The sequence below is a fragment of the Cucurbita pepo genome, chromosome 2 (genome assembly GCF_057944985.1).
Source record: "Cucurbita pepo subsp. pepo isolate OVF chromosome 2, ASM5794498v1, whole genome shotgun sequence".
Classification (NCBI taxonomy): domain Eukaryota; kingdom Viridiplantae; phylum Streptophyta; class Magnoliopsida; order Cucurbitales; family Cucurbitaceae; genus Cucurbita; species Cucurbita pepo.
In genome coordinates this window covers 5,076,314-5,101,495 of record NC_141799.1, presented here as the reverse complement: position 1 = coordinate 5,101,495, position 25,182 = coordinate 5,076,314, and the positions used below count along the sequence as shown (strand labels likewise).

At 39.5% G+C, this 25,182-nt stretch overlaps 5 protein-coding genes across 6 annotated transcripts; 1 reads left to right on the top strand and 4 right to left on the bottom strand.

The window, feature by feature from the left end:
- Positions 1-702: 702 nt before the first annotated feature.
- LOC111789105 (serine acetyltransferase 1, chloroplastic) lies at positions 703-1,987 on the bottom strand. Its single transcript, XM_023669749.2, has one exon. The coding sequence runs from the start codon at positions 1,888-1,890 to the stop codon at positions 775-777; it is 1,116 nt and encodes a 371-aa protein (XP_023525517.2). The 5' UTR covers positions 1,891-1,987; the 3' UTR covers positions 703-774.
- Positions 1,988-6,412: 4,425 nt separating this feature from the next.
- Positions 6,413-9,805, bottom strand: LOC111789107 (small ribosomal subunit protein uS10c). Its single transcript, XM_023669751.2, has 4 exons — positions 9,475-9,805; positions 9,184-9,243; positions 7,831-8,191; positions 6,413-6,619 (listed from the first exon to the last, which is right to left on the bottom strand). The coding sequence occupies exons 1-3, from the start codon at positions 9,721-9,723 to the stop codon at positions 7,880-7,882; spliced, it is 621 nt and encodes a 206-aa protein (XP_023525519.2). The 5' UTR covers positions 9,724-9,805; the 3' UTR covers positions 6,413-6,619; positions 7,831-7,879.
- Positions 9,806-10,639: 834 nt separating this feature from the next.
- LOC111789104 (uncharacterized) lies at positions 10,640-17,719 on the bottom strand. 2 transcript variants are annotated; one of them, XR_002814263.2, is made up of 6 exons: positions 17,219-17,719; positions 15,313-16,682; positions 14,611-15,104; positions 13,840-14,395; positions 13,452-13,709; positions 10,640-11,971 (listed from the first exon to the last, which is right to left on the bottom strand). XR_002814263.2 is itself a non-coding variant. In XM_023669748.2 (2 exons), exon 2 carries the CDS (start codon positions 16,627-16,629, stop codon positions 15,400-15,402), a length of 1,230 nt encoding a protein of 409 aa, XP_023525516.2. In that variant the 5' UTR covers positions 16,630-16,682; positions 17,219-17,718; the 3' UTR covers positions 15,187-15,399. The 2 variants fall into 2 exon arrangements, 1 of the variants encoding a protein (XP_023525516.2); XM_023669748.2 differs by lacking the exons at positions 10,640-11,971; positions 13,452-13,709; positions 13,840-14,395; positions 14,611-15,104 and having other exon boundaries at positions 15,187-16,682; positions 17,219-17,718.
- On the top strand, positions 10,932-15,346 carry LOC111789109 (protein TORNADO 1-like). Its single transcript, XM_023669754.2, has 2 exons — positions 10,932-13,678; positions 13,771-15,346. The coding sequence occupies exons 1-2, from the start codon at positions 10,943-10,945 to the stop codon at positions 15,157-15,159; spliced, it is 4,125 nt and encodes a 1,374-aa protein (XP_023525522.2). The 5' UTR covers positions 10,932-10,942; the 3' UTR covers positions 15,160-15,346.
- Positions 17,720-19,367: 1,648 nt separating the features above from the next.
- On the bottom strand, positions 19,368-24,446 carry LOC111789106 (pirin-like protein). The gene is made up of 6 exons (XM_023669750.2): positions 24,187-24,446; positions 23,930-23,979; positions 23,598-23,636; positions 23,480-23,508; positions 21,939-22,105; positions 19,368-20,133 (listed from the first exon to the last, which is right to left on the bottom strand). Exons 1-6 carry the CDS (start codon positions 24,300-24,302, stop codon positions 19,638-19,640), a joined length of 897 nt encoding a protein of 298 aa, XP_023525518.1. The 5' UTR covers positions 24,303-24,446; the 3' UTR covers positions 19,368-19,637.
- Positions 24,447-25,182: the final 736 nt, after the last annotated feature.

Sequence of the window (25,182 nt, the reverse complement as noted above, 5' to 3'; positions counted from 1 at the left end):
TGTATCACAGCTAGCGTGGGTAACATGACCATATCACAGAAGGAATGTCGAGGCCATTAGATGTCAAATATGAATTCCAAATCTTGATCTGAAACCTGAAAAATGATACATGTTTGTTGCCAGCAATCCTAGAATGGGGTTCTGCCCATGTTGCAACACGATTAGCCGCGCAAAAGATGACAGAGGGAATTTGGCTTGAGGAGGTACTGTTGCATGCAACTAGAGAATGAGTCAGACCAATCATCATACTTTTGCAGCTACAATGGGTTTAACCGTTACTAAACAAAATCTAATCTTTTACCACTTAAATTTAATACATCTTAACAATTATTAAGAGACAGTTGTCACAGTATGTTGTTGCAGTTAAAAAGCTCGTATTGGACCTTGGGTTGAGTCGGTCGGTCCGTCTATGGTGAGCACCAATTGGCTCGTCCCTTCTGTCGGTACCTTTGGAGTGGGCATGTAGGCAAGGGTGTGAACATGGACTCGCAGTTGTGCTTGCGTTGGATAAGTGTTGGTGGGCATGATGTGCGCGAAAGGGTGATAGGGGCGTTGCTGTGGTGTGGGGCTTGGTGCACGCACAAGGGCAAGCATTGGCGCCCATGAGCACGCCTTGGCCATAGACCTTAGCATGCACATGAACCCACACGAACCCAACTCACGCATGCATTTTAGATGGCAATCAAATGGAGCGGGTTCGAATGGATCGTAATTAATTTTTTATTACTAAGAGCTTTTAACCCAAACAAAAAGAACCATAACAAAAAACGGTTCCTATATAACATAATCAGACCAGTCATTGATATGAGAAGTATGATCCATTGTGAAACTAGGAGTCTTATCCAACTTAATCGGATTCGCCTTCCCGCCGATCAGCCTCGCCGGATTCCCAACCGCCGTCGTCCGCGGCGGCACATCCTTCAAAACCACCGACCCAGCTCCAATCTTCGCCCCATCGCCGATCTTAATATTCCCCAAAATACAAGTCCCAGCGCCAATCAAAACCCCATCGCCAATCTTCGGGTGTCGGTCGCCGGAATTCTTCCCGGTGCCACCCAAAGTCACATGGTGAAGAATTGACACATCGTTTCCGATCACCGCCGTCTCGCCGACGACAACGCCGGTAGCATGATCAAGCAAAATCCCACATCCAATCCTCGCACCAGGATGAATATCAACCGCAAAAGCTTCGGCGACTCTGTTTTGAATCAACAGAGCCAATACTTTCCTTCCTCTGCACCAAAGTTTATGAGCGATTCGATGCGATTGCACCGCTAAAAACCCTTTGTAATTCAAAAAACACTGCACATAACTAATCCAAGCAGGATCCCTTTCTTTCACCGCCTGTAAATCCCTAATCGAACACCGCAAAATCTCGCCGGCATCTTCTTGAATCACATCGGTAAAAAGCTCGAACAGAGTCGAACTCGGAAGGCTCAAATTACAGAGCTTAATCGAGAGATGGTTCGCTAGAGCTCGTTCCATGGAGTTATGAGACAGAATCGAAGTGATGTAGTAGCTAGCCAAAATGGGTTCGTGTTCCATGTCGGCTCGAGCTTCTTCCTGGATTTTGAACCACAGATCGGAGTCGGAAACAGGGGAGTTGAGGATTTGGGGATTTGGGGAAATGGGTGGCGCAGAGAGATGGTCGGAGAAGGTGGGTCGGGAGAAATTGAGGATTTTGAGATGAGGGTCGGTGGGGAGAGGAGTGGTTGGGTCGAAGTGGAGTGGCGGAGAGTTGTGGTGGAGACAGGCGGCGGCCATGGGAGAGGGATGGAGGTCGGGGGAATGGGAGATTAAAGAAGAGAGACGGAAGGGAGAAGGGTTGTGGAGGGCCATGGGGAGACGGGAGAGAGGTCTGTATAGAGGGGAGGGGCGAGGGGTGAACATAGAGAGAGAACTGGAAATTTTCTCGGGAAAATTTGGGAGATTTTCCCGGAAAGTGGTGAGAGGAATGGATAACGAGGGCCAATGGTTTTTAAAGAGAAGATGATTTTGAATGTTGGATTATTCTTGATTGATGATTGATGATGATATATAAAATTTTAGCGTCCACCAATCATATGATGAAAATAAAAAAATAAAAAAAAATGTTTGGCTACTCGGAAACGTGGTATCTGCTCGTAACAACTCAAACTCACTGCTAGTAGATATTGTCTCATAGTTGTCGGTCTCACGATTTTAAAACGTGATTTTTAGGGAGAAAATTCCACACCCTCAATAACAAATGCTTCGTTCCCCTCTCTGAACGATGTGGTATCTCACAATCCACTCCCCGAGGGCCAACGTTCTCACTGACATACCGCTAAGTGTCTAGTTCATATATCATTTGTAACAGCTCAAACCACCACTAGTAGATATTGTCCCTTACGTATCGTTGTTCGAGGTTCCCACACCCTTATAGTAAGGAATGTTTCGTTCCCTTATCCAATTGATGTGGGGATCTCGGACCACTCGTAAAATGAGGTAATCATGTGAAGAGATGTCTATTTTAAACGTTATATTATATTTTTTGCTTATGAAATATTATTCCGTTTATTATCATGTTTTAATTTTTTTTAATGGACTTATTAATTTTAGAAGGCGTCTAATAAAATCTACTATTTTAATTTTTTTTGGTCAAACAGGGTCGTCTTCATCTTCATCAATAGCTTGAAGATTAAAGGTCGGACTAAGTCTAGCCTAAGCTCGATTTAACCTTATCTCAAAGTCAAATTTTATCGGCTAAACTCAACTTAACTCCATTTTTTAAAATTAGCTTAATGCACAAGCTTACCCGTATGGGTTAGCCAGTTTGAACAAGCTTGTGCCTTAAGTTTACCGACCCAACTCAATGATAAAGATGATATTAAAAGATAATTATTTATCTATTTTTTAGTCAAATATTCAACCACTCTTTCACACTCAAAAGAAAGGTAATATCTCTATTTCTTAAAAGTAGTAGACACGGACATCTAATTAAGAAAAGTTTGAAACGACCCTTAGATTTCGCATCTGTTGGCCTCGTCTTCTCCTATGACATAGTCATGTTATCTACTTCTCGATTCTTAAAAGTGAACATGATGGCTCCGACATTCCCTTACGACATGGTCATGTTATCAAATCCTCGATTCTTAAGAGCGAAGACTATCCCCACATACCAACACGAGTCCTTCTAGGATACGTTATTCTCACTCACATGCATCTTAGAAAATTCTTAAGAGGTCACCCAACATAAAATTACTCAAAGTAAAGCACGCTCAACCATGACTTTCAATCTTTGTAAGTCTTTCTTAGTTATTATATTCTCAGTATCCGTGGTCTTAGTTTATTCATATACCTCTTATCTATTCAGAAGTGAGAATGTCAGCTTGAGTAACACAAACATTGGTGAGAATCCAATGCCCAGAAAACCTAAGGGTTCCTCCACAAGGTTCGTGCACGGAGGGTGAGTCAGGGCCTAAGATCAGGTCGAAAGGCGTAGTCGATGGACAACAGATGAATATTCATGTACTACCCTTTATTGGTCCCGAGGGACAGAAAAGGCTAGATTAACTGAAAAATGGTTATTGGTTTAAGGACGCAAGGTGCCCTGTTTTTTCAGGGTAAGAAGGGCGTAAAGAAATCACGATATTAATGTTTTATTGTCTATTAAAAAAAAACATTAAACTATTTTAAAATTAATTTTCCAAATGATCCCTAAATTAATATTTCAATAATTGATTAATTAAAGCAATTAAATGAAGTTTGACTCTACAATATGAAATTAATAGGTAAGAGATAAGCTTTTTTATTCCAATTTAATTCAATAAAATTTTCAATTCCTTTCTTCACAAGTTTCTTAAATTTTAATGATAAACCCGAATCAAATTTTAATTCGATCATATTTTAAATAAAAATAAAAGTCGTAAGCTCGTTTGGTCTCTATATATTAATGAATCGAGAGAATAAAACTCGAAATTTCTACTAATTTTTTCAGAAATTTAGATGAGAAACGAAAAACTTTTATTTGAACACGTACTGATCGAGCGAGACCTCTAGATCCAAGGCACCTATGAACGACAACGTCTTAAAACAAGACATTTACATTATCAATTTGGAACGGTTTATGTTGTCTTGTTAAATCAGACGACAATGGTTTTATGACGTCATAGTTTATTATTATTATTTGGAAAAAGAAATAAAATAAAATATTGTATGTGGAGAAAATGAAAGGAAAATCCACTTTAAAGCCACTCATTGAAATAAGTTGTATTGTGCTTAGAATCCACATTGTGGAGTTGTGATCCATCCTTTATTATACTCCAAACATTTGTCTATCAATGGTTCAAAATGTTTTGGAATCTTTCTCTCTTTCTCTCTCTCCTCATTAATTTAGGTCGGATTTTTCGGCTTTAAGCTTTGATCTTTTGGTGTTCGGGTTAAATTGTTCGTTGGGATCGAGCCGGTTTATTGTTGGTAAGTGCTGATTTAAGTACTTTTCTGTGAGAGCTTACGTTTGGTTGGAGAAGGGAACGAAATATTCCTTATAAGAGTGTGAAAACTTATCCCTAGTAGATGCGTTTTAAAATTATGAGGCTGATGGCGATATGTAACGGGCCAAAACGGACATTATTTGCTAGTGGTGGGCTGTTACAAATAGTATCAGAACTAGACAGTGGGCGGTGTACCGGTGAGGGCGCTGGCCCCTAAAGAGGTGGATTGTGAGATTCCACATTGATTGGAGAGAGGAATAAGAAACCTCTCCCTAGTAGACATGCTTTAAAACCGTGAGGCTGACAGCGATACATAACGGGCCAAAACGGACAATATCTACTCGCGGTGGGTTTGGGCTATTGTTACAAATGGTATCAGAACTAGACATCGGGCAGTATGCCAGCGAGAACACTTGGCCCCCAAATGGGTGGATTGTGAGATTCCACATTGATGGGAGAGATGAACGAAACATTCCTTATAAGGGTGTGGAAACCTCTCCCTAGTAGACACGCTCTAAAATCGTGATGTTGACAACAATACATAACATGCCAAAACGGAAAATATCTACTAGCGGTGGGTTTGGACTGTTGTTACAAATGGTATCAAAACAAGATACTGAGCAGTGTGCCAGCAAGGACGCTTGGCCCCTAAAGGGGATGGATTGTGATGGAAACCTCTCCCTAGTAGACACGTTTTAAAATCGTGAGGCTAACAACGATACATAACAGGTCAAATCAGACAATATCTGCTAACCGTGGGCTTGAACAGTTACATTTTCTAAGCCTTTGATTATCGTTGAAGATGCTACAGCAGTTTTGACACATCTCGATAATAAAAATAGAGCTAAAATCTAAGACTATACCCGTCATGATTGCACGTGTTTACATTTCTCGAGTCACTTATAAAGTATTAAAAAAATAGAAATTATAGAATAATCATGATTGATTTTAATATTAATATTATTAATAAAATGTTGATTAAGCTAATTATTAGACAAATTTTTCTAAAGTGGAATGACGTGGCAACGACACGAATAAATATGAATAAAAAATTATTGGACATTTTCAATTCTACTCCACTAACAATTAGTTAATATATTCTTTTAATTTATTTTATTTAATCGATCTCCCATTATAATTAATTAATATTTTATTTTATATTTAAATGCTATGAAACTAAAAATAAATGAATATTTTTTTCATAATAATTCCAAAAGATTTTAAAATTTGTAATTAAATAATATAAAATAATTACAAGAAATTGAAGATTTTAAATCATATTTAAAATTAAAATAGATTTAAAAAAAATGTAAGATTTTTATGTTTTATATTTAAGAAAATATTTGATACAACACTATAATGTATTGTGGAGTGTAAAAAAGCATATTTATTTATTTATTTTATGAAACAAATAAAAATGATTTTATTCCTATAAAATATTTATAATAAAATAATGAAAAAAAGGTTTAGAATCTAATTGGTATATTCTTCACACATTTCACATCATTTCAAATGTTTTTATTCTTTATGGTCCAATCCCAATAATGGAACAATTTTTGTATTATTTATTTATTTATTTACTTATATAGAAGAAATTGATATATATATATATATATATATATATATATATCGTCAAAATACACTTTTAATCTATTCGGTTTCTGACATTTTGAGGTGGGCTCATCCACCAATAAAGGAAGATATGCTCCTATGCTACACGAGGGGAAGCAAAAGGGGCCGACCATGAATGACGATGGTTGGAACTTAAAGATTGTGAATCTCACTTTGGTTGGAGAGGGAAACGAAACATTCCTTATAAGAACATGGAAACCTCTCTCTAATAGACGCGTTTTAAAACTATGAGGTTGACATTTTTAAAAAATTGTGATATCTATTAGCGATGGGCTTAGGCTCTTATAGTTGATTATGCATTAGAAGCAAAATCATTTGATGGAACATTAGAAGCAAAATCATATCATCATAGGGCTAAGCAAATAGTTGATTATGCATATTGGATACAGCCATTCTCAATTTCAGTTAATACAATTCATTAAGAGACTGCAAGAACCAGCTACTCTCTCTACGACGACGTGCTCCATCGTTATCGTTTACACGATTTCAAGCTTTGATATACCTCAGTGATCACATACTCTGAAATTCATCGCCTAACATGGAAGAAACCAACCAAAAAGTGTTAGAGAAAGCATGAATATGGGGTTGAAATCAAAGTGTCTGCCATATGATTATCGACATAAACGAATGAGCTGCAGAACTAGCTCCAATGGTTTCATAGACATGTCGCAAATAGGAAAGTGAGGGGGGAGATCATTCATTTGGAAGAACGAATACATCAGCAAAAAATGGAAATAAAACATTACACCGAACTCTTCCTTCTGTTTTCTTGCTATGTTTGTTCATGCGAGATCCCACATCGGTTGGAGAAGGGAAGGAAACATTCCTTACAAGGGTGTGAAAACCTCTCCCTAATAGATGTGTTTTAAAACCGTGAGGCTGACGGCGATACTTAATGGGTTAAAGCGGACAATATCTACTAGTAGTGGGTTTGGGATGTTACAAATGGTATTAGAGCCAGCCACCGGACGGTGTGCCAGCGAGGACACTGGCTCCCAAAGGGGGATTGTGAGATCCCACATCGGTTGGAGAGGGGAACGAAGCATTCCTTATAAGAGTGTGGAAACCTCTCCCTAATATGCGTTTTAAAACTGTGAGGCCGACAGCGATACATAACGGGCAAAAGCAGACAATATCTGCTAGCGGTGGGTCTAGACTGTTACAGTTCGAAACAAAGCCATCGTCTTCTCTCCCCATGTCACCCTATGTCACCCTAGCTCTATCAAAAATCTAAATCTCAACCATTGATTTCGTTTCTGCCTCGCACCTAGAGCCTTCATTACACTACTCCCTTCTATTTTTCCATTGTAAGAGAATTCAGTCCCCTCCTTCCTACTAGCATAATCCCTAGTTCTTCATAGGCTTATTTTTGCATGCACTGAAACAGATTAGCTCATTTCTAATTCTAGTGGTTTGTTTCAATCAAGATCTTCAATTACTGAACTATACAAGAACAAAAACACTCTTCCATGGAAAACAAAGCTATCAAGAAGAAAATAAAGCCATTGACATAGCATATAAAGCACATAGATCCTTATCCTTCACAATGTTCAATAGACTAAAGCAGAGATTTCTCAACATTGATATAGGTACATTTAGAAACGCGGCCAAGCATTTAAAATTTAGTGTTGCAAAACTAGTAATAGATGAATATTTGAAGAATATAACGGAGCAGAAAAGGAATACAGGGTGCAATATAACATGTCATCATGAACGAAAATAGACACGAAAAAGGAATACTGACCTACAAAAGACTCGTGGGAACGAACTTTTCCAAGGTGAAAGTGTTCTCTTCATAGCTTGACCTCCACATCAACACCAGCTGGAAGGTCGAGTTGCATCAAAGAATCAATTGTTTGAGCAGTAGGGTACAAAATATCGATTAGCCGCTGGTGGGTTATGATTTCAAAATGGAATCTTGCATCCTTATGAACATGAGGGGATTTAAGAACACAATAGATGCGCTTTTTCGTAGGTAATGGCACGGGACCCATGGTTTTTGCATTCGTGTTCCTTGCAGCATCCAATATCTGCTTGCAAGAATCTTCAATGAGTGGAACCCAGTAAGATCTTAGCTTAATTCTTATTTTCTGCTTTGGGGCCAGCTGAAACCATGAACATCTTTAGTCACTAAAAAATTTCCAAACATAAGAAGAAGATGGACACTATGGCAAAGATGAGCTGATAAGCAAACAAATCACATAATCTAACATGACAATCTGATGAAGATCATATTGGCATACTGTAAAAAAAGAAAGGTACAAAAATCAACGTCGATATCCTAGCCAATAAGTCGAAAAAATGAAGCCAATGAAACCATTGTATAATTGGAGAACTTTGTACTACTTGGTTGAGAAGTTTCCTTTAGGATAAAAAGGAGTAAAGAAGACAGTAATATTCAAAACATTCACATACATTGAGAACTTTCAATGTTATATGAGATCTCTCACCTTCTATATAGCCTTCTAGTTAACACGTGAACCAATATGTACATAAATTTTCTATTTAGTTAGGAACTGTAACATAATAGTCCAAGTCCACCGCTAATAGATATTGTCCTCTTTGAGCTTTTCCTTCCGGGCTTCCCCTCAAGATTATAAAACACGTCTACTAGGGAGAGGTTTCCATACCCTTATAAGGAATGTTTCGTTCCCCTCTCCAACCGATGAGGGATCTCACAATCCACCCCTCTTAGGGGCCAGTGTCCTCGCTGGCACACCGCTCGATGACTGACTTTGATACCATTTGTAATAACTCAAGTCCACCGTTAGCAGATATTTTCCCTTCCGAATTTCCCCTGGAGGTTTTAAAAACGCATCTACTAGGTTTCCACATTTTTATAAGGAAAATTCCGTTCTCCTCTTCAACTGATGTGGGATCTCACAGGAACTAACTTGGATAACCTAGCATGATCATCAATCATCATACATATAACCTAAACAAATGATTTCATTGTATATTTTCTAGTCACTCTAAAACCAATACCAATTTCAGAGTTTAGTCTTGGTTTCAGAAATTGCTCTGCAGAATATTTTATAATCTTTAGCAAGCTACAGGATGCTAGAGTAAAACACCATCTGGAAACAATAAAAGTTACCTTATCCACATCCTCACCAATACTTAGCGCTGAAGTCCCAGGCACCTCAAAATCTTCACCCTAAACATGAACAATACATTAAAAACAATAATAGAAGCACTGTTTCATCCATGATCTTAAAGGGAAAAAAAAATCCCAAGTTACTTGCAATGCAATTGAAGACAAAATGGAAATCTAGAGCACGAGTTAATGACAACCCAGGCTAAAACCAGAACTATTAAGACCATATAAGAACAACAATTCTTACACCCATCACAAAAAACATAGAGAAATTGCAAAATTATCACAAACCTCGAGAACGGCAGCTCCAGAGCCCTCCAAGATTTCCGGAGGCGGTTCAATGGTGCCGGGGGAGTCCAGAACTTCAGGAGCGGCATAAACCCTAGTCGAGGACAACGAAAATTGAAGGGGGTTGAGCTTTGAAACAGAAGTAGAGGAAGCAGAGAAGGGAAGAAGTTTAGGTTTAGAAGAAAGAGATGAAATAGGACCCAATAGAGTTGGAGATGGAATTATGGTGGCAGAGAGTGAAGAAATAGCCATTGAAATTCCTCCGAGTATCAATGGCGGAAGCTTTTTGCTCCCACCTCTACCGTTATCCAAATAAATTTCTCTGTGCTTTAAATTTTTCCAGAAAATATTAATTCTAAAGAAAATTTCTATTTCTTTGGGCCATGATAATGGATCGGTTTGTCAGATTGGGCCTGAGCCCATTCAAACTTGAATTTTTTATCCAAAAATTGGGCCCCTAACCTAACTCCTGACCTAACTCCTAACCTAACTCCTATCCTCTTACCCTATTGGTACATTTTTATATTTGAGTCTTGTGAGATTTTATTTATTAATGTAATATGAACGATGGATACATCTAGACTACTCAACCCAACCCGAAAATTAAGGGTTGACTTGTATTTGGCTGTGAACCCTATGTGACCATTCTAGTCACCAACTCGAAATTTTGGGTAAATCTAAAAATTTCTCCAACTCAACCCGTTATGTATCGTCGTCAGCCTCACGATTTTAAACACATCTATTAGGGAGAGGTTTCCGCACATTTGTAAGGAATGCTTCGTTCTCCCCTCTAACCGAGATGAGATCTCACAACCCTAATCGTAAGTGGTATCTTACTCACTGGGTATGTTCGGTTAGCATCCAATAAACACGTCATTTCAATATTTAATTAATATTAAACATGTCAGACATGTCGATATTAAGTTTATCAACGTTATCATGCATACGAATACAATGAATGCCATGGAAGGGAAGGAAGGAATTAGGGCAAAGAAGCTATTCCTTTTCCATGGAATCAAAGTTTTAAAAGGCAATGGAATAAGTTTGGTGGAAGGAATGCTTTCCTTTGCCAATATTTCATAATCATTTCACTACAAACTTTTAATTTTGTATTTACGAGGTTCGTGAATTTTAAATAATGTTAAGTAGGTCACGGGTCTATTACATTAAAAAAAAAAAATTAATGGTTAATTGAATAATTACTCACGCGGAACCCGACCTCCGAAAATTCTCTGTGAGAAATCTCTGTCTCGATATCAGCAAAAATAAATGGAAGATTTTGCAGGAATGGAGAATGAAATGAGTGGCGGGAATGGGGAAAAGGCTTTCCCGTCCCCGACCCGTGCCATCCCTACCTTTGACAAACTTCTTCCTTGAGAAACTCTCCCAAAATGCTTCTTTTTCCCTCCCAATAAAGCAAAAGCCAGTTTCACAAAGCTAGAGCTTTCAGCTCTCCCCTTTCTCTCCATCAATGGCTTCAGACAAGAACAACCATGGCAATCTTGAATCGGCAGTGCACGCTCTGGGACCGAACAGCCCCGGACCCCAGAGCCTCTCCTTCCATCTCTCTCAGCAAACCTCTTTCTCCCATGTCGAAACCGAAAACTCCATGAAAGTATCCCTCTCCAGGGATGACATTCCATACTTCTCTACCTTTCTCACAGCTTTGACCTGCCATAACTCCCTCAGAAGCTTGGAGTTTCATCTCGTTGATTGGGAACTCGAGCAATTGCGAGAGCTTTGCAGGTTGATAGAGGATAATTCAGGCGTTAGACAGGTCGTGTTTCGACGAAATAGATTGAGTAATGAATGCTTGGCAGAGCTGGGCTGTACTTTGAAAAGGAACAGAGGGATTAAGGAGCTTATGTTTTCAGAATGCGGGATCGGGTCGGTCGGAGTTGGTTCGATTGCTTCTGGTTTGAAGGACAACGACTCGTTGGAGGAGCTGCAGATTTGGGAGGACTCAATCGGGTCGAAAGGAGCGGAAAAACTCTCCAAGATGGTTGAAGAAAACTCAACTCTAAAGCTGTTATCGATTTTTGACTCTAATTCAATCGCAGTAACTCCATTGATTTCTGCAGTTTTGGGAATGAACAGGAACATGGAACTGCACATTTGGGTCGGAGAAAATGGCGATAAAAGTTCAAAGGTGGTCGAGTTTGTGCCTGGGAACAGTACACTCAGAATCTATAGGCTTGACATAAACGGTGCTTGCAGGGTTGCCTGCGCTCTCGGGTTAAACTCAACGGTTAAAACGCTCGACATGACAGGAATCCGACTAAAATCCCGGTGGGCGAAGGAGTTCCGTTGCGCATTGGAGCAAAACCAATGTCTTAGAGAAGTAAAACTATCTAAAACTCACTTAAAAGATGAAGCAATTGTTCATATAGCAGCTGGACTTTTCAAGAACAAGCACTTGCAGAGCTTGTTTCTTGATGGAAACTTGTTCACCGGCATCGGAGTCGAGCATTTACTCTGCCCTTTAAGCCGGTTTTCGACCCTGCAACAACAACCAAACATAACTCTCAAATGCATAGCGTTTGGAGGTCGAAGAAACAAGATAGGAAGAGATGGGCTTGCAGCCGTTTTACGTATGCTAACGACGAACGAAACTCTAACTCATCTCAAAATATATGATGATCATAGCTTGAGACCAAATGACATAGTCAGAATTTTCAGAAACTTGGAGAAGAATGCATCCTTAAAACACTTATCATTACATGGCTGTAAAGGTGTTGATGGGGACATGGTGTTGCAGACAATAATGGAGATGCTTGAAGTAAATCCTTGGATAGAAGAAATCGACCTCTTCGGAACTCCTCTTCAGAATTCCGGAAAAGCCGATAGAGTTTACCAAAGATTAGGACAGAACGGGAACACCGACCTCGAACCACAGGTCGATTCGCTCGACATGACCTTGACAGAGCCGAAAAGTTGTCGGATTTTTTTCTGTGGGCAAGAATATGCAGGTAAAACTACCTTATGTAACTCCATATTACAGAACTTTGGATCAAAACTACCCTTCACAGACCAAGTAAGATCTTTGGTAGCTCCAGTTGAACAAGCAGTAAGAACAGTAGGAATGAAAATAAAAGCTTTCAGAGATGGGGACATCAAAATATCAATTTGGAATCTAGCAGGTCAACATGAATTCCATTCCCTACATGATCTGATGTTTCCAGGGTCTGGAAGTGCATCAGTTTTTGTGATCATCAGCAGTTTATTCAGGAAACCGAGTAATAAAGAATCGAAACATCCGAATGAGGTAGAAGAAGAGGTTCGGTATTGGCTAAGGTACATAGTTTCCAACTCGAAACGAGCACAGCAGCAATGCATGCTTCCTAATGTAACTTTGGTTCTAACACACTATGACAAAGTCATACAACCATCACAGAACTTGCAGCAAACTTTGATTTCAATTCAGGGACTAAGAGACAAATTCCAAGGTTACCTTGACATATACCCGACGGTATTTACCGTCGATGCACGTTCGTCAGCGACGGTAAATAAACTCTTGCATCACCTTCAGAGAACAAGCAGGACTGTTCTTCAAAGAGTTCCACAAGTTTACCAGCTCTGTAATGAACTGATACAGATTTTGAAAGACTGGAGATCAGAAAACTATAACAAGCCAGTAATGAGATGGAAAGAGTTCGAGGATCTATGTCAACTTCGCATCGCTCAGTTGAGAATCCGTTCGAGACGGAGTAATAAAGATAAGATCGAAACAAGGAGGAAGGCTATTGCTACTTGCTTGCATGACATAGGAGAGGTGATTTACTTCGAAGAACTCGGATTTATGATATTAGATTGTGATTGGTTCTGTGGAGAAGTTCTTGGGCAACTAATAAGATTAGACATTAGGAACCATTCAAACAACAATAATGGATTCATCAGTAGGAGAGAACTCGAAAAGGTGTTAAGAGGCAAGTTACATAGCCAGATCCCAGGAATGAGTTCGAAGGTATTCGAAAACTTACAAGCAAGTGACGTTGTGGGAATGATGCTTAAGCTGGAGCTTTGTTACGAACAAGACCAGTCGGATCCGGATTCTCTGTTGCTTATTCCATCAGTTCTCGAAGAAGGTCGAGGAAAGCCACAGAGATGGCCATTAAGTATGCCGGACTGCATCTACACAGGGAGACACCTTGAATGTGATGATTCGAGCCATACGTTTTTAACTCCGGGCTTTTTTCCTCGACTACAGGCAAGAATCCGCTTCTTCTATCTCTCTCTTTCTGTAATGAAACATTGCCAGTTTTGAGTTCCTATTCAGATTGTTTTGTGTTGGTAATTCAGGTGCATTTGCATAACAGAATCATGGGATTAAAGAACCAATATGTAGCAACTTACAGCTTAGAGAAATACCTGATCACAATAAACATCAATGGAATTTATGTCAGGGTAGAGCTTGGAGGACAGTTTGGCTACTATATTGATGTCCTGGCATGCTCCACAAAGAGCTTGACGGAGACTCTCCGATTAATCCAGCAGCTTATAATCCCTGCGATTCACGACCTCTGTCATGGCATCATCTTGATCGAAAGCATTATGAGGCCCGAATGTGTGCGAAGTTTGGTGCCACCTAGACACAGGAAAACTCAGCAAGTCTCCATCCAACTACTGAAACTAGCATTGTTTTCAGTACCTGCCGATGGCATGTATGATTATCAGCATACATGGTGTCCTGTGTTGGATGGTGGTAGAGAAATTCTTGCAGTTGGCTTTGATTTCGCTCGGGATCTCTTGTCCGATGATGATTTCCGGGAAGTTTTGCATAGGAGGTACCATGACCTTTATGATCTAGCAGTTGAACTGCAAGTCCCACATGAAAACAACCCAGAAACAGTTGATAACTCACAATCGAACGACGAAACAGATAAAGTTGAAGCAACCTTCAGCGGAATTGCAAAAGGGGTTGAAGCTGTTTTGCAGAGATTAAAGATCATTGAACAAGAAATCAGAGACTTAAAGCAGGAGATAAAAGGTCTAAGATATTACGAGCACAGACTCCTCCTCGAGCTTAATCGAAAAGTGAACTACCTAGTGAATTACAATGTTGAAATCGAAGAGAGGAGAGTACCAAACATGTTCTATTTTGTTAGAACAGAAAACTATTCAAGAAGGTTGATTACGAACCTGATTTCCGGCATGAATGCTCTCCGACTGCACATGTTATGTGAGTTCCGAAGGGAAATGCATGTTGTTGAAGATCAGATAGGCTGTGAAGTCATACAGATCGACAACATGGCAGTCAGGTCTTTAGCTCCATATATGACAAAGTTCATGAAACTGGTAACATTGTCTCTCAGAATAGGAGCCCAAGTAGCAGTTGGAATGGGACACATGATCCCAGATTTGAGTCGCGAGGTTGCGCATCTAGCCGATTCTTCTCTTTTTCATGGGGCAGCTGGGGCAGCTGCTGCCGGAGCTGTTGGAGCTGCAGCTATGGGACGTGTCGGCTTAAGCAGGGGAAGAACAAAAGCTGGAGACATTCAGAAAGAGCTCAAAACAGCACAGCAGTGGGTTCTGGATTACTTGAGAGAACAGAGATGTTCAACTGGAAAAGATATCGCCGAGAAGTTCGGATTGTGGAGAGTGCGATACAGGGATGACGGTCACATTGCCTGGATCTGTAGAAGGCACATGAACCTCAGAGCTCATGAAATAATTGAAGTTCCCATATGATCCAAATCAACTGAAATCATTCATCAATGCACTAATATGATGTTAATATGCATTATAAAGTTAATCGTTACAACGAGGGATAATAATTCGTTCATGCTTACACCGACGAATATGATAGAACAAAGCTTGTAAGGTGTAGAAGTCATGACTTACTATGGTACAGAGAAACATTATTACATTACACTAATGATAGTTATAGCGTTATCTGTGTGTCGTCGCCTGAAATGTACAAACCACCGTTTAGAAGAAAGCCCTGCTTCCATAGAACACTCGTGCATTATCGTTCTTCGAGGACAGAGTTTTCGGATCAACGCTTGAATTTGCTGAACTAGTCGGTCCATTATCACCGTCGAGTGGAAGTTTCATCTTTGCCAATGACTCTGTAAATTGCTCCATGCTTTTCATATACATATCAACAATGTCCTGCTGCACTACATTATGTTCTGGCTCTATGGTCAGAGTGATAATAGGCTTTGAGAGTACCTCAACAAAGGAATCAGCCTCCCCATTCTTAATGTCCACATGCTTCTCCTTTTCATTTGGTTCGTGAGTTCGAGGTTTCGAAGCTTCAGAATCATCTGACGATTCCGAGCTTGTCGGTCCATTAGTTGACAGGCTGCTAGGTGCAAAATTGAGCCTTGGAAGCTGGACAGACTCGACCGAAGCTGTTGAGAAGCTTTCCATATTATGTGCACCTATTTCTGAACTAAGATGATCTTCTGTGCCAGAAGTGGCTAGGCTCTCAGAGAGCTCAGACTCTGGATTAGAGCACGGGATGCCAAAATACTCCGACACCATCATCTCGTCTTCCTTTACGATTTTAGGGTCGGGAAACTCTATCTTATCCAAATCACTAGATAGCGACTCGGATATTTCGGAAAAGGCAGCTTTAGGAACAACCATTACATCGGGCGCGGCTCCATTGTACTCGAGGGTTAGTTTAACAAACCCTGCACTAGAATGGAACAAATTGGTAGAAGATAAGGAAAACTCTTTCTCTAACTTTCCATCATTTACAAGAACTTCAGACAATGGCACCAAGGTAAACCCCAACAACTGGTCTTCCAGATAGTTTCTCATTCTGCTCAACATCCATATCTCGCATTTAAGGGACGCATCGACGCTTCGAACATTAAAACGAAGATTCTCATTGAATATCGGGTTCCTCCCGCCCCCATTAATGATGTTGGTCGAGAGCGAATCTTCAGGATCAGTAGTCAGACAAAACTTAGCATAAACATCTTGCTTTTGGTATATGCAGATATTATGAATATCTCTAGCCTGATGAATGCATACATCAAGTGCACCAACAATTTCCTCCAAGTTATACATCACTGCTTCTTTCTTATTGACCTCAATTCCCTTTGGTGGATTACCCGTGATCGGGACGAAGAAATTCGGTTTCTGCTTCTCGGGCTCGAAAATAGGAGAGTTCTTCAACTGGGAAACAACAGATTGAGGGGAGTCCATGATAATGAGACACTTGTTTCGGAACGCTCACCCTCACAGATTGGAGAACAAGCCTGAAAAAGTTACGAAGTTGATTGAAAATCTAATGAAATCGAGTTAAAACACTTTAAGCACGCCGTTCGTGCAGTGATTCAGGAAACAAGTTCAACAGAAGACAGTTCCATATCTCGAAACCCAGAATCATAACATCAATTTTACAAACTTCATAATCCATAACACTGAGAATCAGACAAACCTAAATGAGAAACAAGAACAATCCAAGAACAAGAAAACAGGAATGATTAGAACCACAGGGCATACTGAACTTACAAACGTGAAAACCCCAAATCAGAGTCGATTTTTATACAAGGATTCTAAAAAACACAGAAGTCAAACACTCAAGAACTAAGAACAAGTGAATTGCAAAAGGTTTCAATCAAACTTAGAACCTCAACAACAAAATCCCAACAAAGCAACTCAAATTATATCAACACAAGAACATGAAAACCCGGAATCCAAGGAAGTGTAAGCAGTGATGACAAAGTTCAACATGAACATCAAATCGAGTTCACTTCAACCCTCAAACACATGGAGAAAGAAACAGAATTACCAAAAGAAAAGGAGTGAAAACAAAGCAAATTCTCGAACTGGGTTCGTTTCTTTTAGCTTCTTGACCCCAAATTGGCGAAGTCCAAGCAGTCTTCCCCAAAATCGGAAGCTCAAATCGAAGAAACTTCGCCAAAAAAAAGCAAGACTAGAAGCACGTCGATCGAGACGAAGGGGTAACTGATTATATTTGCCACATCGAGAGGAACCTCCGGGTATTTAAGGGGTAGTTAGTCAGAAAGGCAAGCGTCCCAGTCGTTAGCGCCGGCGGGACCAATGGGGAGAAGGGTGAGTGGGGTTTGAAGGTGGGTCCTAAAACGACAAGGGATTGGGATCGCAATTGGACTTGGGATTGTGATTGGGGGAAGCTTTACAGAGCCACCATTAGAACAAGGCTGACTTCCACCGCAATGGCCGTCGCTCCCCGCCGTCAAACACGGCCTTTTTGGTCCCTCAACAAGGAATTTCTCCGAACTTCGTTTGAAATAAACAAAGATGGTTGGTTTCTAAAGGGACGAGACAGACGGAAGTTTCAAAGATTCATTTTTTATTATCTTAAAAAAAAATTAAAAAAAAAATTATTAATTGTAACCTTCTGTCAAACCTGTCCGTTAGCAGATATTGTTGACCTTTACTTTCTCGGCTTACTCTCAAGATTTTAAAGCTGTCTGTTAGCGTCCTCGCTGGCACACAGCTCGATTAGATGAAACAATATCTTGCATTGAAAACTAGGTAAGATTGACTTTGAAGAGAATGAACTTTTCATCGAGCATCAAAAATTAATTTAATTTTATTAAATTAGAATAAAATATTAAATAACATAATAAGAACTCTAGGTATTCCCGCCACAAGATTTTTCTTACTATGACTCTTAACGCCTTGTGGTAGGAGCACAGGAACAATACTGTCAATCTAGGCCTAGATCAAATATTGTTGCATGTCGTGGCTCCCAGGTACCTTTATCTGATGGAAATGGCTAGGGGTCTCCAAAAAACAGGGTTTCTACATTGTAAAGCCGTTCTGAGAGGGGCCGTCGAACCACCTAGGTAACCTAATAGTTGGCAAGCACACAAGGTTGCTCTCTCAGATCCAGAGTGGCTCTATGGCCTTGTAGAGGGATCGGCCCGTTAATCTTTCATAGATGATGTTCACTATTGTAGCTATGCAAACTGACCAAGTCAAAAGAATAGTAAAGTTAGTTCATCTCAAACTAAGATAAGCCAGTCTAGTAGATTAGCGGTGCAAGAAATGGGTAAACCACCTCGGAAATTCATAGACCAATTCAATCCATAAATTTTTTATTTACTTGAACCGAACCCAAACCCAAATAAGTTTATAACCTAACCAAAACCATACATATTGGGTTGGTAGTAAGATTTTTTGGGTTATCAGGTATTCTGAACACCTTTAGTTCTTCACTACTTGTAATAGGAAGGAGTCTCGTTCTATTCATCTATTCTCGAGAGAACTTTTGATATGAACCAAAAGACATCAATCATACAATATACTTCAATGAAGATGTGAAGAAAATATTGTTGAAATTATCAAAAGATGTTTCAATTCATGCCACATTGAAGAAGAATGAAGTTTGATTGTTACAAATTTAAGATTCGGATACCAAATAATAAGATAAGGAATCAACTACAAGGGGAATAAGATTCGGATTAACTTGTTGATCGAATATCTCAAGGCAAGAACATTGTTTGAGATTCGAATCACTCCACAAGCAAGATCGATCGTGTCTAGCTCGAATGATTCTTGTTGATCAAATATCTCAAACACTTGTTTGAGATTCGAATCACTCCACAAGCAACATTGATTATGTCGAGCTTGAATGATTCTACATGAATCTAAACTACATAGAATTGCAAAGAAATTTAGTCATTGGCTAAAGAAAAGCACAAATGCTTCTTTTATTATATTTTCCGAGTCTCTTACAAATACAACATACATGGCTTTATATAGCCTCAAAATGAAACTATTAAAGGCATTCCAAAAGTTGTAACATTCCTACTTGATGACCATAATTAGCCATGATGTAAATGTAATAAATAAAATGTCTTAAAATACAATAACTCTAAATTACTCTAAATTGTAACCCACCCAAAATTTGTAACAATCAAACTTCATTCTTCTTCAGTGTGGCATGAATTGAAACATCTTTTGATAATTTCAACAATATTATTTTCACATCTTCATTGAAGTATATTGTATGATTGATGTCTTTTGGTTCATATCAACTTTGATCTCAAGATATTACCTAAATAACACTGGCCATAATGAGTTAGAGCGGGAAAGATATTAACTAATGAAATACATAAGGATTGCAATTGCACTTATATAAACGTTCAAATTTTAAAACCCTATCCTGAGAACCGTGTCGATGGTACGTATTTTTTACATATTTGAATAAAGAATATATCCTATGAAATTGCAGCTTGTGATCTCCAATGCCTTGCTTTCTCAAATCCATTGGTATAGTTATCAAAATCATCAATGGTTTGGTCAATTTGTTCTTGAGTGTTCATCACAAATGGCCCAAATTGCACAACAGGCTCACTCAGTCGTTCACCTCCTACCAAGATGAACCTTACACCCTTCGCTGACTTATTCCACACGTCTAAACCGTCCCCGAACCCGAGCAGAAGAAGGTTATGTGCTGTCGTCGACGTCGCCTTCGAACTGCCGAAGACGCCCTCGCCCTCGAGAATGTAAACGAACGCGTTCCAGGATGACGGGATCGGCTGATGGAGATGAGCCTTTGGGTTGAGAGTGAAGTCTAAGTACATGGTTGGTGTTCTTGTGTGGATTGGTGATTTTGCTCCCAATGCCTCACCAGCTATGACTTTCACTGTCACTCCATCTTTTGTAGCTTCTGGGATTTCCTTGCTTGAAACTTCTTGGTAATTTGGCTCAATCCTAAGATTCAAAAAAGTTTGAGACAATTGTTACGAATATCGTAATTACTCTATATGAAATTTACACCGTTTTTACTCGATGTCATCTTTGAATGAATACATCTTTCTAAATTAAGAGTATACCGAGATCCCACGTCGATTGGTGAGGAGAACGAAATATTCTTTATAAGGGTGTAAAAACCTCTCCTCAGCGGAAGTTCGAAAAGGGAAAGCCTAATGAGGACAATATCTACTAGCGGCGGGCTTGAACTATTACAAATGGTATCAGAGCCAGACATCGGGCGATATGTCAGCAAGAAGATTGAGCCCCGAAGGGGGGTGGATATGAGGTGGTGTGCCAACAAGGACGCTGGGCCCCGAAGGGGGTAGATTGTGAGATCCCACTTCGGTTGAGGAGGAGAACAAAGCATTCTTTATAAGGGTGTGAAAACCTCTCCCTAGCAGATGTGTTTTAAAAACCTTGACGGGAAGCCTGAAAGGGAAAACCCAAAGAGGACAATATCTACTAGCGGTGGGCTTTGCAAATAGTATCGAGCCAAACACCAGGTGATGTGCTAGTGAGGAGGTTGAGCCCTGAAGGGGGTGGACACGAGACAATGTGCCAGCAAGGACGCTGGGTCTCGAAGGGGGTGGATTAGGGGTCCCACATCAATTGGAGAAAGGAACAAATGTCAGCGTTCTCACTGGGCCCCGAAAGAGGGTGGATTGTGAGATCCCACATCGGTTGAGGAGGAGAACGAAGCATTCTTTATAAGGGTCTGGAAACCTCTCCCTAGTAGACGCGTTTTAAAAATCTTGACGGGAAACCCGAAAGAGAAAACCCAAAAGAGAAAACCCAAAGAGGATATATCGGCTAGCGGAGGGTTTGGGCTATTACATTCACAAATATTATACATGATTCATTCACAAGCAAAAGGAAGGTTGTTCAAGCTGATCTGCCACAAATAAAGTGTTCTTCACTCAAAAGCACTTTATAAAAAAGGATGAATCATGAAAAATCATGATGGTTGTTTGTGAAAAAAGCATTAACTAGGAGATACCCTTCAAGTTCCTAAACTCAAGTTTCCAACTGTGAAAAACTTGAAACTTAAGACTTTTGTTGTCTCTTGGAGCTGGTTTAGTGTGAATGGTATCACGAGAAATAAGCGAGTGTCGTCCATGAGTATAAGCGAGTATGGATGAAGTATCTGTTACGAATAACGACTATTCACAATGGTATGATATTGTCCACTTTGTACCGTATAAATGGATAAGTCGGGCATTCTCACCGAAACCAGGGGGTTCTTTCTTGGTTACGACCAGCTAAAGATAAAGTTCCAAAACGGAAATTCCTTACTTATAACCCATGATCAACCCCTTAATTAACCGATGTGGGACTCCTCTCCCAACAATCCTCCCCTGAGGTCTATGAAGTCCTAGAACAGTCTCTCCCCTTAATCAAGGTTTGACTCCTTCTCTGGAGTCCGAGAACAGTCTCTCCTCTTAATCAAGGCTCGACTCCTTCTATGAGCATAAGCTCTCATGGCTTTGCTTTGGGCTTCCCCAAAAAGCCTCATGCCAATAGATATGTATTCCTTACTTATAAACTCATGATCGATCCCTAAATTAACCAACGTGGGACTCCATCCCAACAATCCTCAACAGTATCACAAGACATATGCGAGTGTGGGCCATGAGTATAAGTGAATGTAGATGAAGTATCACGAGAAATAAGCGAGTATGGGCCATGAGTGTACACGAAGCGAGGACTTCGATACCCGAGTAACAAAAATAAAGAACAAAGGCATAAGAAAAGGTGGCTCTTACATTTTGTTCTTGGAAGAAAGGTTGATCCATAGTTGGAGGCCCTTTTGGGTTCCTTGAGCTGCAGGCATTTCTGAATGTACAATACCTCTACCTGCAGTCATCCACTGCAAGTCACCTGCACCAATGGTTCCCTTGTGGCCTTCAAAATCTTCATGTGTCACACTTCCCTGTCATGTATTAACAAATTGTATACCGTCAAATCATACGTGTTCTTCACGATGTTATTATATATTCGAACGACTATTTCTTTGAACGGTATACCTTTTTTAAAAAAAGTAGAAGTTTTCTTTGAATTTGTGTTAAAAAATAAAGTATACTTTAAGGTTATGTGAACAAGAACATTATCTATGGTAGGTGGTCACCAAACCCCTCTAAGCCTACACCAACTCGAGATAGTCAACAACAATAACGTTAATTACTACGATCTACCTTATTAGATGTAATAACCCAAGCAAACTACTAGCAGATATTGTCCGCTTTGGTCCGTTATGTATCACTGTCAGTCTCACGGTTTTAAAACACATTTGCTAGAGAGAGGTTTCCACACCCTTATAAAGAATGTTTCGTTCCCCTCTCCAACCATGGATCCAAGCTCACCACTAGTAGATATTGTCTGCTTTCACCCATTACGTTTCGTCATCAGCTTCACGGTTTTAAAACGCGTCTGATAGGGAGAAGTTTCCACACCCTTACAAAGAATGTTTCGTTCCCCTCTCTGGATCCAAGCCCACCACTAGCAGATATTGTCCGCTTTGGCTTGTTACGTATCACCATCAGCCTAATGGTCTTAAAACGAGTCTACCAGGGCGAGGTTTCCACACCCTTACAAAGAATGTTTCGTTCCCCTATCTGGATCCAAGCCCACCACTAGCAGATATTGTCCACTTTGGCTCGTTACGTATCACCATCAGCCTAATGGTCTTAAAACGAGTCTACTAGGGAGAGGTTTCCACACCCTTATAAAGAATGTATCGTTCCCTTCTCCAACCATGAATCCAAGCCCACCACTAGTAGATATTGTTCGCTTTGGCCCGTTACGTATCACCACCAGCCTCACGATTTTAAAACACGTCTACTAGAGAAAGGTTTCCACACCCTTATAAAGAATGTATCGTTCCCTTCTCCAACCATGAATCCAAGCCCACCACTAGTAGATATTGTCCGCTTTGGCCCGTTACGTATCACCACCAGCCTCACGATTTTAAAACACGTCTACTAGAGAAAGGGTTCCACACCCTTATAAAGAATGTTTCATTTCCCTCTCCAACCGTGGACTGTGAGATAAGAACGAAGCATTCTTTATAATAGTGTAGAAACCTCTCCCTAGCATACGCGTTTTAAAACCATGAGGCTAACAGCAATACGTAACAGGCCAAAGCAGACAATATCTAGTAGCCGTGAGCTTGAGCTATTACACCAGAAAACTCTCAAACAAGCATTTAGTTTCTTCTTCTTTTAGCATAGCATTTTCATACAAAAGTTTGATCAATGAAATCCAAACTACTATGCTTAGTGGTAAGATCAATAGGCCTTGGGCATACCTGTAACATGTAGGTCACTGTCTCAAATCCTGTTTTCATCTCAAAGAATTAAACACAAAGTTAGGACAGTGTATTAAACTTATATGAACACTAGAAATCACGCATTCAAATTCCAAACCTCTATGTGGATGATCAGGGAACCCAGCTGGGGCAGTAACTACAAAGTTCAAGAACCAAAACTCATAAGAATCATTTATGCAATTGCTATCAAACTCATAAGAATCATTTATGCAATTGCTATCAAACTCATAAGAATCATTTATGCAATTGCTATCAAACTCATAAGAATCATTTATGCAATTGCTATCAAACTCATACGAATCATTTATGCAATTGCTATCAAACTCATAAGAATCCTTGATACAATTGCTATCAAACTCATAAGAATCATTTATGCAATTGCTATCAAACTCATTCAATTTCAGAACCATAAACAAGAAAGAGACCCACCTGAAAATTCATCCAAAACCAGAAAAGGGTCGAAGTATTTCAGCTCAAATCTGTGAAAAAACACCATTAAAGCATTAAACTAAACCATAAACCAATGATTCTCTTCACTTACTAACTCAAATGCTACATTCTGAGGAGAAAAACCGAGAAACAGATAGAAACCCATGAATCAAAATGCAAAATAATTGAAATGGTACATTCAGGGGATCAAAGAAAACAAGAAACAGAGAAAGATCTGAAGAGTTTTCTCTGATTACCTTCCAATGCTCCTTCTAACAATGGCGCCCAACCCTTCATGTTGAGGCCTAGCCAGAAACTTTCTAGCCACGAGACGAGGCTGTTTAGCAACACATTGACTGTCTTTCTCAGGCATTTTTGTTGTTCTTCAAATAGAAAACATGGGATTCAAGATTAGACGAAGAAGATGAGATGAATTTATAAAGCACGTCAAAGATGGGAAAAGAAGAAAGAAGAAAGAAGAAATGGGTTGCCAAAGAAGACTCGCATACTTAAAATATGATATGAAAGGGCTGAATTTGATGGGGGATTTTTCATTTTCATGCTTAAATTTTCCATTGTTTACTGTTTGTATGAACGTCATCTTGGCGTTGCCATGAGGTGTACTGACCCCAATTTGGATTTCAAATTCTAGCCCAAACTATTATCATACTCCATGAGTTTTGAATTTAGTGTTTTGAATTTAGTGTTTGTTGTCTATTTGGTTTCAAGAAAAAAGAGTTTCGATCGCTGATCAGTTTGCCTCTGCTCGAGGAAAATGTCTTCAATAGTTCAATCTATCCAAAAAAAAATTATCGGCCGGTGAAGAACGCAAGCAGAAAGGAGCTCCGGCATTGTTATATTCCGATCATACCTACCTCTTTTTTTATTTCAACTATTACAAATTTTGAAATAGTATTCGATAGCCACACAATTCTTAAATAATATGAATAAATTTGTATATTTTGAGGACCAAATCATTTTCATTTTCAGACTTAAAGTCATTTTGGTTGGTGGCATTAAATAAAGAACTTATTAAAATCCTCTTTTGGGTCCCATTTTGTGCACCTTTTCCCATGTGAGACTTGGAAAAAAATGCCCAAAAATCTCAAAGTGCCTAAAATTGATTAATATAAATTAAAGCCAGTTCGTTCCATAAATTTTTAAATTTTGTATTTAATAAGTTCCTAAATTTTAAATTTTGTTGAACTTATTTGAGATTTATTTTTAATTTTATAAATCTACTCGACCCAAAA

Bases quoted from the DNA above. Each gene is read 5' to 3' on its own strand.
- LOC111789105 (XM_023669749.2), bottom strand. From the start codon at position 1,890: ATGTTCACCCCTCGCCCCTCCCCTCTATACAGACCTCTCTCCCGTCTC.
- LOC111789107 (XM_023669751.2), bottom strand. From the start codon at position 9,723: ATGGCTATTTCTTCACTCTCTGCCACCATAATTCCATCTCCAACTCTA. The intron at 9,244-9,474 runs GTTTGTGATAAT...GTTCATGTTTAG, and splicing joins CTGGAGCTGCCGTTCTCGAG to GGTGAAGATTTTGAGGTGCC. The intron at 8,192-9,183 runs GTAACTTTTATT...TCATGGTTTCAG, and splicing joins TTGGTGAGGATGTGGATAAG to CTGGCCCCAAAGCAGAAAAT.
- LOC111789109 (XM_023669754.2), top strand. From the start codon at position 10,943: ATGGCTTCAGACAAGAACAACCATGGCAATCTTGAATCGGCAGTGCAC. The intron at 13,679-13,770 runs GCAAGAATCCGC...TTGGTAATTCAG, and splicing joins GCTTTTTTCCTCGACTACAG to GTGCATTTGCATAACAGAAT.
- LOC111789104 (XM_023669748.2), bottom strand. From the start codon at position 16,629: ATGGACTCCCCTCAATCTGTTGTTTCCCAGTTGAAGAACTCTCCTATT.
- LOC111789106 (XM_023669750.2), bottom strand. From the start codon at position 24,302: ATGCCTGAGAAAGACAGTCAATGTGTTGCTAAACAGCCTCGTCTCGTG. The intron at 23,980-24,186 runs GTAATCAGAGAA...GTTTTTTCACAG, and splicing joins GTTAGAAGGAGCATTGGAAG to ATTTGAGCTGAAATACTTCG. The intron at 20,134-21,938 runs GTAAGAGCCACC...TTTGAATCTTAG, and splicing joins CTTTCTTCCAAGAACAAAAT to GATTGAGCCAAATTACCAAG.